This window comes from Heterodontus francisci, chromosome 30 (genome assembly GCF_036365525.1).
Source record: "Heterodontus francisci isolate sHetFra1 chromosome 30, sHetFra1.hap1, whole genome shotgun sequence".
NCBI classification, from domain to species: Eukaryota; Metazoa; Chordata; class Chondrichthyes; order Heterodontiformes; family Heterodontidae; genus Heterodontus; species Heterodontus francisci.
In genome coordinates this window covers 1,956,383-1,972,139 of record NC_090400.1, presented here as the reverse complement: position 1 = coordinate 1,972,139, position 15,757 = coordinate 1,956,383, and the positions used below count along the sequence as shown (strand labels likewise).

Below are 15,757 nucleotides of genomic sequence, written 5' to 3'. Positions count from 1 at the left end.
TGTGCCATCAATTCAACTACCTTATTGCGAATGCTGTGTGCATTCAGAGACAGCGTCTTTAAAATTCTGTCTTTTTATTATTTTCACAATCTTTAGCCATATCTGCTGATGCACTCTTAAGTTTGTATGCTCTGTGCCTTCCTGTCACACTCAGATTAATTTGCTTATTGCTACCTTGCTCTCTTGCCTTGTCCTCTCTCTTAAATTTATCACATCTTCCCTCACTTGATCCCTTGCCCTCACTATTAGCTTAAAACTCTACCTACTGCCCTAGTTATACGATTTGCCAGAACACTGGTTTCAGCACAGTTCAGGTGAACAGCATCCCAACAGTTAGGTTCCCACTTTCCCCAGTACTGGTGCCAGTGCTCCATGAATTGAAACCTTTTTCTCTCACACCAACTTTGAGCCACATATTTAACTCTCTAATCTTATTTACCCTACTCCAATTTGCTTGCAGTTCAGGTAATAATTTTTTTAGATTTAGAGCTACAGCACTGAAACAGGCCCTTCGGCCCACCGAGTCTGTGCCGACCATTAACCACCCATTTATACTAATCCTACACTAATCCCTATATTCCCCCACCACCTACCTGTACTAGTGGCAATTTATAATGGCCAATTCACCTATCAACCTGCAAGTCTTTTGGCTGTGGGAGGAAACCGGAGCACCCGGAGGAAACCCACGCAGACACAGGGAGAACTTGCAAACTCCACACAGGCAGGACCCAGAATTGAACCCGGGTCGCTGGAGCTGTGAGGCTGCGGTGCTAACCACTGCGCCACTGTGCCGCCCTTTGAGGTTCTGCTTTTAATTAGGCCCTAGCTGCTCATACTCTGTAAGCAGATCCTCTTTCCTAGTCCTATCTACATCATTGGTACCTACATGGACCACGACAACTGGATCCTCCCCCTCCCACTGCAAGTTCTTCTCCATCCCAGAGCAGATGTCCTGAACCCTGGCACCGGGCAGCTAACACAGCCTTCCGGACTCTCGCTCTCGGCTGCACAGAATGGCGTCTATCCCCCTGACTATGCTATCCCCTACTACCACTACATTTCTATTAACTCCCCCCACCCCCCCTGCACTCGCTTGAATGGCTTCCTGTACCATGGTGCCATGGTCAGTTTGCTCATCCACCCTGCAGCTCCTGCTTTCATCCATACAAGCTACAAGAACCTTGAACCTGTTAGACAACTGCAAAGGCTGAGGCTCCTCCACTTCTAACTTGTCAATCCCCTTACCTGCCTCACTCGCAGTCACACCCTCCTGTGCCTAAGCATGGACCAAACCAGAAGACTCTATCCTAAGGGGTGTGACCACCACCTGGTACAAAGTGTCCAGGTAACTTACCCCCTCCCTGACGTGTCACAATGTCTACAACTCGGCCTCCAGTTCAATGACTCTGAGCCGAAGTTCCTCGAGTCACAGACTTACTGCAGATGCGTTTGCCTTGGATCACACAGGTGTCCATGAGCTCCTACATTCTGTAGCTGCCTCACATCACCTGCCCTGCCAGCTTTATATTATTCAATTAATTATTTTACTGACTACATTTTAGTTAATGTCTCTAATCCTGCTTGTGCTTATATTCTTACTATTTCAATATATGTTTTACCTACCTCGATTGAAATTCCATAGTTAAGATAAATAGGAAATACTCACCAGCCAATCTAATAAGCTTTACTACTATTAGTAAACCTTACTACTAATAAAACCTTACAATTACTAAAATTACCCAAGTTCTGACAGATAAATGAGAAAAATAATCACTAACTACTTGTTTTCTCAGAATGTGGTCAGTCTGCTTAGGAGCCACAGATTGGAGTGGAGTGGAATGGACTGGACAACATTCTCTGCCTTCGGGTTCTCCTCTCTCCCCAACCTAAACTGCCAAGTTCCATCGCACCTCCAATTTTGGACATCGTCTCACCGGGTACATCAGCCGTTCTCCGGTATGCCACTTACCTCTGATGAAAGACCCAGGTGGTGGTGCCAGTGCCAGTCCCCACAGAAAGGGCAAAATATCACAGAGTTCAGTGTTCAGAAGATGAATTTCAGGGGGGTAAAATATCATAAAGTGAGCAATTACAACCCGAATCATATTCAATTGAGTTTGAATGATGAAAAATAATAAATGAGCAATCCTACAGCTTAACAGCTACTACAGTTAATGATTATACTTTCATACTAAATACAGAATGCTACCTAAACTAGTTAGCAGACATTGATCAATATTAAACTCGCAGGGTTCCTGTACAAAGCAGTTAAAAAAAATGTTGCCTCCTAAATAAATATTACATAAAATAATAAAATGAAGAATTAAAGTCTGAGTTAGAGACTGTAATTCAATTTTGAGATTCTTGGTAACACTAACAAATGAGTCCAGTTTCAATAGAGCCTCGTAACTAGAATGAGAATTCTGATGCTCACTGACAGGAGCTGTCCTATGTAAATACTAGATCTGGAACGAGTGCCCAGAATGACAGGTAGAGATACCAGGTCTGGAACCAGACCTCAGTGCAAGATCCCAATGAGAACGCTGAAGTTTTAACTCAGACACTAGTTCCGAGTTTCTCATAGCCCTAAAATCTGTATTTTATACATTGGAATGGCACAGTTTCTGAAACACCCGAGTTTATTTAAGAAGGCAGCACCTCCAGTGAAGATTAGCTTCTGTATGTAAAAAGCTGAGCTCAGAGGCTGACTCTCTCCCAAAGCCCAACTACCAATCCCGGGGAAAAGCACGTTATGGTGTTAAAATCCGTCCATTTTGCATGGTCCCAATCTTTCTGCACCCAGATGCTGGGGTGATTCGGTAATCCTGTGCTCTCAGTGCAGACATTGTAGCTTCAGGTCTTTGCCCCATTCTCCTGTTAAGTTTCCCACTCACAGCATGGGATTGAGGAATCACCTGCCATTCAACTACCTGCTGACCTTTTGTGATGTTGGGGCCATTGCAGTCCCACCAGAGGAGATCTAGTGCTCTGAAATTTATGCTCAGTATCAGGCTTCCATAACTCAACTTCTCACTGACTTACCATCCTCACAGCTGTTTCCCATGAATCCTGGGCAGCATCTCCATTCCAGGGTGGTCACATTCTTGTAGGCCAGTTTGTAGGTGGGTCTGATGATAGTCCTGTAACTAGCACAAGAAACTAGTCAAGATGTGAGACCATCAGGCATAGTTCAAAAATGTATTTTGTAACAATTTTTTCTCCTCTTATTCTAAAGAATATACTGAAGAAGTAAATACAAAGCCAGAATTGGAAAATCTGCAGTTACTTGGGTTCAAGAAACACTCAAAAACTACTTGGCCTTAAACACAGGAAGAACTTTGTCTCACAACTGACACTGAGAGGAGAGGCAACATGTTCACTTGCAACAGGCCTCAGAATGAAATAACTCACATTCCTAGTTGGCAAATTCATGGTTTTGATCAAATATCAAACTGAGGCCACACACCTGCCCACAGAAAATGAAAGACTTGCATTTACATAGCACCTTTCACAGACTCAGGATGTCCCAAAGTGCTTTACAGCCGATTAAATGTATTTGAAGTGTAGTCATTGTTGCAATGTAGGAAACACGGCAGCTAATCCACACACTGCAAGATCCCGCCAACAGAAATAAGATAATGACCAGATAACACAAATAAGAAATGCTGGAAATACTCAGCAGGTCTGGCAGCATCTGTGGAGAGAGAAGCAGAGTTAACGTTTCAGATCAGTGACCCTTCATCAGAACTGACCAGATAACCTGTTTTCCTGAGGTTGGTTGGTGGATAACTCTCCAGCACCTCAAACAGCACATGAGAGTTTTTACATCCATCTGAGAGGGCAGTCAGAACCTCAGTTTAACATCTTAATCTGCAAGACAGCACCTCCAACAGTGCAGCATCCCCTCAGTACTACACTAGAGGGTCAACATAATTGTGGGACTTGACGCCACAATTTTATGACTCAAAGATGAGAGTGCTGCACACTGAGCCAAGACTGACACCTAACACTAATGTGTGTACACTGCGCAGTAAGGGTAGCATTTGGTACTCTCCTGGAACTGGATTTAGCTGAAGAAAGGAATGGCTGCCCGAGATATATGTCCAGTGGAACCAAAGATATACTGTCCGACCAATCACTGTGCCACCCATTGGATGCATCATTCCAGGATCTGCATTAACTGAGGAGCAGTGTCCTGCAGCCTATATTTACATTGCCGATGGACATCATTCACAATGGCCCTTCATTTTTATACTTCTGGGGTAGTGCTGAGGAAATTTAAGGCATCACCCAGTTCTCCGTCGCCAGACACTTTGAGGTGGTGATTGATGTTTTATTCAGCAGGCAGTAGCAATGTGAGAAGTCGACACAATTCCATCGCGTTGCCGGATTTCCACAAGTACCAACAACTGCAGCTCTGTCGCATTTGGGCCACTACCCAAATGCGACAGAGCTGCAGTTGTTGGTACTTGTGGAAATTGGGCCCCTTGGGCCACTGCCCATAATACTGTTGGACACATGAACAGAAAGCAGTTCTAACTCTCAAAACATTCAGCTGATCCACGGCCACCCACCAGGACAGTACAATTCCCATGTTCTCAGCAGCTCCATGATCCCTTTATTTCGTATAAATCATTTGCTACCCTTCTTTGGGGGGGGTAGAGAAAGTAGAGTGGTGAAAGTGCTGATCCTTCAGTGATAACCAATGATACCTGGTGCCATTCACAGTCAACATCAGTTCAGAGATAGACTGAAGCTGATACGACCACCAGTATCACTAGGGAGAAAACCATCAGAAACAAAGGGCTAAATTTTACCCAGCTCTTTGGTGACAGCTGGGACGTGGAAAGGCGGGCAAAATGGCATCATATGGCATGCCGAGGTCTTACACCGTCATGCCATTTTGCCAGCGGCGGGAAATGAGACAGATGAGCTGCCCATGTAGAGCCCAATTGAGTCACTCAAGTGGCCAATTAAGGGCCTCTTCTCACCTCCATGGGCACTTTGCCAGCTGGGAAACCTGGCGGCCTTCCAGCGGGCTTGGGGGTGGAGGGGTCCTTCTTTATCAGCACGGAGGGGCCCCACCGGCAGTAATATCCACCCCCCATGGCAATGGCACCACTTGTTCCTCATGTTCACACCCAACCCCCACTCAATCGCAGGCCCTGGCATCCACCAAACATACTCACCCCTTTTCGAGGGCATCTCGGCCATTGAGGCACTCCCTCCTCGCAGCTGCTGCCTCAGCAATAGCCACCACGAGCGGTGGCGCTGCTGAGCTACTGACCCTCTGATTGGGCTAGCAGCTCTTGGGGACGGCCCACCGTCCTTAACAGAGTCGGGAGCCCAATTGGCCACTGGCAGGAAGATTCCTCTCTGTGTCCCGCCTCCCGTCTAAACAGGATCGCCTCCCCATTTCAGCCCCGGCATAGGGACCTCTGTCCTTGTGGTAAAATTCTGGCCCATGTTCTGATGCAGCCAAGTGCTACATCACATCCTGCCCAAGGTCAGTGAGATCAATGTGCAAAGCTGCAGAGGCTAACCATGGAGAAAGAAGAGAAGAATCAAACAGGAACTGCCAGTACGGGAAAGAGGCAATGGAAGTGAGGAACAGCTCCAGAAACATTAATGAAGGCTGGTCTACCAGACACTAAGATACATTTCGCTAAGTGCCTGAGATGCCCCTTTAAGGAAACTTGATATAGCAAGTATATTGGCCATGTGAGCCGCATGGAAGATGGCAGGATCCCCAAAGACACATTGTACAGCGAGCTCGCCACTGGTATCAGACCCACCGGCCGTCCATGTCTCCGCTATAAAGACGTCTGCAAACGCGACATGAAATCGTGTGACATTGATCACAAGTCGTGGGAGTCAGTTGCCAGCATTCACCAGAGCTGGCGGGCAGCCATAAAGACAGGGCTAAATTGTGGCGAGTCGAAGAGACTTAGTAGTTGGCAGGAAAAAAGACAGAGGCGCAAGGGGAGAGCCAACTGTGCAACAGCCCCGACAAACAAATTTCTCTGCAGCACCTGTGGAAGAGCCTGTCACTCCAGAATTGGCCTTTATAACCACTCCAGGCGCTGCTTCACAAACCACTGACCACCTCCAGGCACGTATCCATTGTCTCTCGAGATAAGGAGGCCCAAAAGAAAAAAGAAAGATATAGCAAGTGCCAATGTAACTGGCCCAAAACACCTTAATAATAGAGGCAAATTTGCACAGTATAACAACTGAAAACATACAGCGATATTGTAACCCCCTGCCCTTCATACAGCCTTTCCGACTCCAACGATTGAAAGAAAAGGCATACAATTCTCAAAGAGTTGTAGTAGGCCAGAAGATTAGGAAAACTTTAGAAATCAGCAAAGGATGACTTAAAAAAGGGAGAAATTAGAATATGAGAGTAAACTAGCAAGAAAAATAAAAACAGGCAGTAAGTATATAAAAAGAAAGAGTAGCTAAAGTAAACATTGGTCCCTTAGAGGATGAGATTGAGGAAGTAATAATGGAAAACAAGGAAACAGCAGAAACTTTCAACAAGTACTTTGTATCTGTCTTCACAGTACAAGACACTGAAAGCATCCCAATAATAGAAAATCAGGAGAAAACAAGGAGGGAGGAACTTAAAACAACCACAATCACTAGAGAAAAAACAATGGGAAAACTAATGGGACTAAAGGCTAATAAGTCCTTAGGATAAGACGAGATGGTCTGCATCCTAGGGTCTTAAAAGAAGTGGCTGCAAAGATAGTGGATGCAGTGGTTGTGATCTTCCAAAATTCCCTAGATTCTGGAAAGGTCCCAGCAGATTGGAAAACTGCAAATATAACACCTCTGTTAAAGAAAGGAGAGAAACAGAAAGCAGGAATCTATAGGCCCGTTAGCCTAATATCTATCATTGGGAAAATGCTGAAGTCCATCATCTAGGAAGAAGTAGCAGGGCATTTAGAAAATCATAGTACAGTCAGGCAGAGTCAACATGGTTTGATGAAAGGGAAATCGTGTTTGATAAATTTATTAGAGTTCTTTGAGGATTTAACAAGCAGGGTGGATAAAGGGGAACCAATAGATGCAGTATATTTGGATTTCCAAAAAGCATTGATAAGGTGTCACATAAAAAGTTACTATACAAGATAAGAGCTCATGGTGTTGGAGTGATATATTAGTATAGATAGTGGATTGGCTAACTAACAGGAAACAGAGTTGGGACAAATGGGGCATTTTCAGGTTGGCAAACTGTAACTAGTGGAGTACTACAGGGATCAGTGCTGGGGCCTCAACTATTTATGATCTATATTAATGACTTGGATGAAGGGACCGAGTGCATTGTAACCAGATTGGCTGACGATACAAAGATAGGTGGGAAAACAAGTTGTGAGGACGATAGAGAGTCTGCAAAGAGACATAGATAGGTTGAGTGAGTGAACAAAAATTTGGCAGATGGAATATAATATGGAAAAATGTGAGGTTATTCACTTTGGTAGGAAGAATAGGAAGTAATGGGTCTCCCATTTAAGACAGATGAGGAGGAATTTCTTCTCTCAGAGGGTCGTTAATCTTTGGAATTCTCTTCCCCAGAGAGCAGTGGAGGCTGGGTCATTGATTTAAGAATGAGTTAGACAGATTTTTGATCTACAAGAGAGGCAAGGGAGGGAGGCAAGGGTTATGGGGGGCTGGCAGGAATGCAGAGTTAAGGCCACGATCAGATCAGCCATGATATTATTGAACGGCAGAATAGGCTTGAAGGGCTGAATGGTCTACTCCTGCTCTTAATTATGTTCCAATAACTTATGGTTTGAACCTCATTACCATGTCCATGGGAAGGTTTATTTCGAATCATAGAAACTTATAGCACAGGAGGCCATTTGGCAGATTGTACCTGTGCTGCTTCTTTGAAAGAGTAGTCATGCTGAATCCCACACCCAGCTTTTTGTCCGTAACCCTTCATTTAACCCACCAATCAGGTGAAGCTCGGATATTGAAGGGGAAGTAGGAATACTGGCTCTGCTATGGATTCCTAAAGTGCTGAGGCAGGTATTTAAAGGAAAGGATCATTTTAACGTGCAAAAATACACAGCAGTCAAAATGACATGTGTTGTGATCAAATGGAAGGACAACTTGGTCCATGAATATAGCTTGGCTGTTACACCAGGAGTTTAGAGGAAGCAGAGTTGTCCTATTTGGCACACTAGGACATATTCCTGACAGGACTGCACTGCAGAATAGACTGTGAGGAGGTGGTATAAGGGGAAACACTGTCCCAAACCCAGAGGTACTGGGAACAATTGAGAAACCTGGTTGCTGATTTGAAAGCAACTGCCAGAAGTCAATGGACAAAGTGTTTTCTCACACTTGATTCCATATTGATTGCTGCCCCATGGAAAGCATTCAGATTACATTACAGCTTTTTGACTAATTACCACATACGTTCAAACTGCAGCACAAATTCAAGCTGCAATTTACATGGAAATACATAGAAACTAAAACAAGGAAACAGCAAGGAATGAAGGAAGGAACTTGCATTGAAATAGCACCTTTCACAACCTGAGAATGTCCCAAAGTGCTTTACAGACCATTAAGTAATTTGAAGTGTAGTTACTATTGTAATAAATTCCACAACTTGCTGTGTGAAGAAGCATCTCCTGCTGCATTTAATCTTGTATCTAAGGCACCTTGTTCTCGATCCTCAACTACGAGAACCTGCCTTTTCATAATTCAAAACACTTCCATCAAACTGCCCCGTAATCCGTGTTGTTGCAATGTAAAGAATATTCAACTTAACAAATTCTTCTTTTATTTCCTCCTCCCAGGCAGCAGCTTTACGTTTCTGCTGACAGCATCTGATGAAGGGTCACTGACCTGAAACGTTAACTCTGCTTCTCTCTCCACAGATGCTGCCAGACCTGCTGAGTGTTTCCAGCATTTCTTGTTTTTATTTCAGATTTCCAGCAGCTGCAGGATTTTGCTTTTATTTTAGTCTCAATCCAGCTGCTGGTCAGCAGTAAGAATGGGACGACTGCACAGGTGGTGTGCCCTAATTCTCAGCAGGATGTACACACCAACTGGTCAGGAAATTTACTGAACAAGATGAGTGATATAAAATGACATTGTGTCGCACAGTGTTGCCACCCCCCCGCCAAGCCCCAAACCCCACCTGGACAGTGCTGTTGATGTGTGACACAGAAATTACCTCCCCCTGTCAGTGATTCCCTTGTGGATTGAGTATCCTGGCTATGTACAACATGTCACTGACACATTACTGGCATTCGAGTAGCCCAGATGACCCCCAGGCTGTGCATTGTGAGGACCACGGGATCCAGGGCAATTTGGCAAATTGGATCCAAAATTGGCTTAATGGCAGGAGGCAGAAGGTGATGACTGGGGGTTGTTTTTGCAAGTGGAAGCCTGTGACCAGTGGTGTACCACAGGGATCGGTGCTGGGACCTTTGCTGTTTGTGATGTACATTAATGATTTAGATGTGAATATAAGAGGTATGATCAGTAAGTTCACAGATGACACGAAAATTGGTGGTGTCATAAATAGTGAGGAGGAAAGCCTTAGATTACAGGATATAGATGGGCTGGTAAAATGGGCGGAGCAGTGGCAAATGGAATTTAATCCTGAGAAGTGTGAGGTGATGCATTTTGGGAGGACAAACAAGGCAAGGGAATATACAATGGATGGTAGGACCTTAGGAAGTACAGAGGGTCAGAGGGACCTTGGTGTACTTGTCCATAGATCACTGAAGGCAGCAGCACAGGTAGATAAGGTGATTAGGAAAGCATATGGGATACTTGCCTTTATTAGCCGAGGCATAGAATATAAGAGCAGGGAGGTTATGATGGAGTTGTATAAAAAATTAGTTAGGCCACAGCTGGAGTACTGTGCACAGTTCTGGTCACCACACTATAGGAAGGATGTGATTGCACTGGAGATGGTGCAGAGGAGATTCACCAGAATGTTGCCTGGGCTGGAGCATTTCAGCTATGAGGAGAAACTGGATAGGCTAGGGTTTTTTTCCTTAGAGCAGAGAAGGCTGAGGGGGGACATGATTGAGGTATACAAAATTATGAGGGGCATTGATAGGTTAGATAGGAAGAAACGTTTTCCCTTAGTGGAGGGGTCAATAACCAGGGGCATAGATCTAAGGTAAGGGCAGGAGGTTTAGAGGGGATTTGAGGAAAAATTGTTTCACCCAGAGGGTGCTTGGAATCTGGAACGCACTGCCTGAAGAGGTGGTAGAGGCAGGAACCTTCACAACATTTAAGAACTATTTAGATGAGCACTTGAAACGTCATAGCATACAAGGCTACGGGCCAAGTGCTGGAAAATGGGATTAGAACAGATGGGTGCTTGATGGTCGGCACGGACAAGATGGGCCGAAGAGCCTGTTTCTGTGCTGTATACTCCATGACTCTATGACCCTGCACATTTGAAAGTGTTTCAATTCCTCCTTTAAGTTACTTCCTTTCATCCTTGGTGCATGAGGTGCTTCTCGGGATAGGCACCAAACTCTTAAATTATACACCTTCACTTGGTCCATGGTTAGGCAGTCCTTGGTGGTGAGGGCTGGCCCAGGGTGGGGGCTGGCCCAGGGTGGGGGTGGTCAAGTGTGAGGGTCAGTCCAGGGTCAGGGCTGGTCCCGGGTCAGGGCTGATACCAGGGTCTGTTTGAGAATGCCCATAAACTAAGAAGAGTAACATCCAATAGCAGAAAACTTGGAAAACAATGACAGGATCGGGCAAAGTCAGCGTGGATTTAAGAAAGGGAAATCATGCTTGACAAATCTACTGGAAATTTTTGAGGATGCAACTAGTAGAATAGATAAGGGAGAACCAGTGGATGTGGTGTATTTGGACTTTCAGAAGGCTTTCGATAAGGTCCAACATAAGAGATTATTGTGTAAAACTAAAACGCATGGGATTGGGGGTAAGGTACTGACATGGGTAGAGAACTGGTTGGCAAACAGAAAACAACGAGTCCAAGTGGCAAGCAGTAACTCGTGGGGTACCGCAGGGATCACTGCTAGGGCCCTAGCTATTCACAATATATATCAATGATATAGATGAGGGAATTAAATGTAATATATCCAAGTTTGCAGATGACACAAAGCTGGGTGGGAGTGTGAGCTGTGAGGAGGATGCAGAGAAGCTCCAGTGTGATTTGGACAGGTTGGGTGAGTGGGCAAATACATGGCAGATGCAGTATAATGTGGATAAATGTGAGGTTATCCATTTTGGTGGCAAAAACAGAAAGGCAGATTATCTGAACAGCGATATATTGGGAAAGGGGGAGGTGCAGCGAGACCTGGGTGTCCTTGTGCACCAGTCGCTGAAGGTAAGCATGCAGGTGCAGCAGGCAGTTCAGAACGCAAATGGTATGTTGGCCTTCATAGCGAGAGGATTCGAGAACAGGAGCAAGGATGTCTTGCTGCAATTATACAAGGCCTTGGTGAGACCACATTTGGAGTATTGTGTACAGTTTTGGTCTCCTTATCTGAGGAAGGATGTTCTTGCTATTGAAGGAGTGCAGCGAAGGTTCACCAGACTGATTCCTGGGATGGCAGGACTGGTGTATGAAGAGAGATTGGGTCGATTAGGCTTGTATGCGCAAGAGATTAGAAGAATGAGAGGGGATCTCATAGAAACCTACAGAATTCTAACAGGACTGGACAGACTAGATGCAGGAAGGATGTTCCTGATGGTGGGGGAGTCCAGGACCAGGGGTCACAGTCTAAGGATAAGGGGTAAGCCATTTAGGACTGAGATGAGAAGAGATTTCTTCACCCAGAGAGTGGTGAATCTGTGGAATTCTCTACCAATGAAAGCAGTTGAGGCCAAATCATTAAATATATTCAAGAAAGAGTTAGATATAGTTCTTAGGGCTAGAGGGATCAAGGGTTACGGGGAGAAAGCGGGAACAGGTTACTGAGTTTGGGTGATCAGCCATGATCGTATTGAATGGCGGAGCAGGCTCGAAGGGTCGAATGGCCTACTCTTGCTCCTATTTTTCTATGTTTCTATGTTTCTAAGAAGTGGTCAGACCAGTTAGTCATCTGACTAACCTGCTTGGTAACCTGGGGGTTCCTGAATTGTGCAGTTTGAACTGAGAGCCTGCAGAAAGCAGAATGCTCCTGGACTGAAGCAAACCTCCTCTCCTGTCTGTCTGTTCCTATCTCTTTCTCATGGAACTCCAAAACCCACTGAAGACACATGAATCCCAAGACAGAAAAGTCTCCTACAGTGAACAAGGTTTAAGAAGAATACTGGGCCCCAACAAAAAGCAAGATCAACCTACAATCAAGGACTCTCCAGTGAGCTCGAAGAACCGTAACAACAACTCTTCAGATATTGCCTCAAACTTTTCCACTTTCTTTTTTTCTTCTGCTCTTTTCTGTCTCTATTTGCATGTGTGCATCGCGTATGCATGCTAGCGTGGGCGCGTCATGCTTCCGTAGTCGTCAACCAAGTTAGAGTTTAAGTTTAAGAAATTTAAACTTTTCTTCTTTAAACCTGAGAAAGCCTGTTTGTGCTGGTTTCTTTGCCTTATAATTGGAAAGCAGTGAACAAGGATTCACCAAGGGGGAGCTAAAAACACAGTGTTTAAAAATAAACCGTTACAGTAAGACCAGGTGAAGGCTGAAAGGAAACCCTAGACCTCTTTCTCACCTGGTCATAACAGTCACTCATGGGAAGACAAAGTATACACTGCTTTACTTTATAAGGACAGGCTGACTACAGCATGTAGTAAACAATCCCACAATCTAATATGACTTATCCCTTTAAGGTCACAGTCCAACTGGTGAAACAGGGACATCTACCAGTCACCTGTAAGCCAATGACTGGATTTATTTCCCTTTATAAACTTTTCTTTAAAGGAATGTTCAGCTGTGATTTGTTGATATTTCATACGAATGTGGTCAGGAGTTTGACAAACATCTCTGAACATAATTGGATCTCCGGTAGCATTGCCGATTGCAGGAATGGGAATCAGTAATTTTGTGTCCTGTGTGCTCTCGGGAGGGACAGGGACTCATCCTAATTCAGTCTGTACTTCCTGCTAGCTCTTTTTCAGATGCAGCTGGTATTTGTTTGGTTACTGAATTCTGAGATGAATCTCTCCGATGCACTGGTCTTTCCATCTGTTAATGGTATCACAGGCTCAAATATTTAATGTTGTTTCAAAGGCACAATTCATATACAATTCCTATGATTTCAAAGCAAGGAGAGTAGTAGCTAGTAGCTGAGGGACATGATCATGGGCCGAGTGTCTGGGAACTAATCATTTCCAGTTAATTTTTGAAGTTCCTGCATCCCAGTTTTCAAATTCACCAAGCAGCTAACTGGGCTGGTTCCTCCTCCCCCCCACCCCCCATCCCCAGTACAGGCTGGAAGCAGCGGCTGGAAATGAGGTTACAGAGGCTGGTCTGAGCTCAGTGTTACTGAGAGTGAATCCAAGCAGCCGGACTTCCATTATTTTAGTCTCTCAGGAAATACAGTGCTCGAAATCTGCTGCTTTGACTTGCAGCCACTGCCTGTTTTTAATTATTAAACTGAGTCACGTAGTCCAACAGAACATTTGTTCTTCCAATATCAAAAGACTAGGAGGTTCACGCAGAAGGCTATTACAGAATTACTATTGGAACCTGGGGAAACACTACATCACCAGTGATTGAAGCTCAACCTAGTCCTTGCTGTAGTGTAACATCGGCAACAGTAAACTGGCCCCCAAGACCAGGTTCAGCCCCACTACCAGTATAAAGTCACATTCTTTCACTTGAGGCAAGGGCAAGCTAATGAGAGTGACCTTTAACCCCGAGCAGGAGTTAAGAACATGGCAGTATCATGTGACACACTGTTTATAATATAATTCACTGGGCATAAAGGATTGCCTGGGTGCATTGTACAGAGGAAAACCAAGTGGAGAGCATTTCACACAGTTAAATGATTGAACAGATAATCAGCAGAGTCCTATTACAGTGTGTGGTGTCACTCAATGTGCTGCACTCAGGCAGTCCTTTACACCCAGGCCCGATAACAAGAGATCTTCCCTGACATCTCTCTGTAACTGTGATCCAGGCCACACTGCAGCAGTGGTGTGGCAGGGACAGTTAAGATGTTTGGAAAGAGTTAGACCACATTCCTGATGTACGTCCCCTGTCTCCCCATATCCTATCCCAAACCAACCTACCTGAAATCAGGCTGCAGAAGGCCGCCTGCCTCAAAGGAGCAAGGCCCTAATTTAACTGCAAAGTCATGTTCTGACGATGTCATTGAGACACGCTTAGCATTTTAACTGGTTGGGGGGTGGGTGCAGGTCAACTAAAGGCCGCACAGTCCCAGACCCATCAAGAGCTGGCAGCATCATAGCCATGAGATGCTCAGGTAGGTCTATATTTCATTTGCGGTCCACGAGGAGGCAGACTGTAGCCTTCTCCTACAAGCAAATTTAAAAGGGATGCATGTTGGATTAAGGAATGTGAGAGATTGTGAAGTCCACTTTATGTGAGCATGTGAAATTGCAGCATGTATGTCAAAGGGCTTTGTGTTTGTTGCTTGCCATATATCATGTGTCATAGACTGATGGCAGCATGTACCAAATGCTGAGAATTCACTTGAATGAGCTGAGTTCACTTTATAGCTTCACTCAAACCCAAATTCCAGCTCCAGAACATCTCACCATTGAAATACATTACTCAGCCAGACGGTGCACACTGGAATCAGTGTCAAATAATGTCTCTATATAAGAGGTTCTTACCTCACTAAACTGGAACAATGCCCAGGCCAATGACAGCTCTGATAAACGCGTTGGACCAGTGTCTCAGATCCATTCTGGATTTGGCAGGACACTATCTTGGACACGGTGTAGTGACACCAATTTCTGCTGGAAAATAAACAAACATTCACCATTTAATGATGGTTATCATTAGTAAACGGTCCCCTCCCCTGCCTGTTTACTCTTATAAACTCATTGTGCCACTTGCAGATTTCCTGATTAGAATTCTATTGAACATTCTCATATAATTGTTACAATGCCATTCATCGGCTCTCTCTCCCTCAGGTCCTGTCCTGACTTTTACCCTTACAATCTGATCTAGTGATCTTCTTGTGTGTCATTCCAGTTCTATTAACTACAATATTGAAAACTCCTGTTATGGGTTATATCTCTCGCGCACCAGCACGCAGAATATGAGCAGAGTGGATCCACCATAGAACCATAGAAAAATTACAGCACAGAAGGAGGCTATTCAGCCCGTCCTGTCCCTGCCTGCTGGTAAAAAAAAACTAGCTGCCCAGTCTAATCCCATCTTTCAGCACCTGGTCCGTAGTCTTCCAGGTTACAGCACTTCAGGTGCATGTCCAGGTACATTTTTAAAGAATTGAGGGTTTCTGCCTCAACCACCAATCCAGGCAGTGAATTCCAGACACCCACCACCCTCTGGCTGAAAAAGTTTTTCCTCATGTCCCCCCTAATCCTTCTACCAAACACCTTAAATCTGTGCCCCCTGGTAATTGACCTCTCCGCTGGGGGAAACGGGTCCTTCCTGTCTACTCTATTTTGGCCCCTCAGAATTTTGCACACCTCAATTTAGTCACCCCTCAGCCTCCTCTGTTCTAAGGAAAACAACCCTAACCTTTCCTCATAGGTGCAATTTTCAAGCTCTGGCAACATTCTTGTAAATCTCCTCTGTGCTCTCTCCACAGCAATTATGTCCTTCCTGTAACGTGGTGACCAGAACTGTATGCAATATTC

The 15,757-nt window shown here is 44.8% G+C and overlaps 1 protein-coding gene across 3 annotated transcripts in view; it reads right to left on the bottom strand.

The window, feature by feature from the left end:
* LOC137346457 (collagen alpha-1(XXVI) chain) overlaps nt 1-15,757 on the bottom strand; it is a 564,356-nt gene that overhangs the window by 465,925 nt on the left and 82,674 nt on the right. The window contains exons 2-3 of one of the 3 annotated variants that reach the window (XM_068009905.1): nt 14,762-14,887; nt 3,043-3,146 (exon numbers count right to left, since the gene is read on the bottom strand). In XM_068009905.1, coding sequence (XP_067866006.1) covers nt 3,043-3,146; nt 14,762-14,887 — 230 coding nt within the window. The remainder of the gene's footprint in view (nt 1-3,042; nt 3,147-14,761; nt 14,888-15,757) is intronic. The other 2 variants (XM_068009907.1, XM_068009906.1) reach the window with 2 other exon arrangements.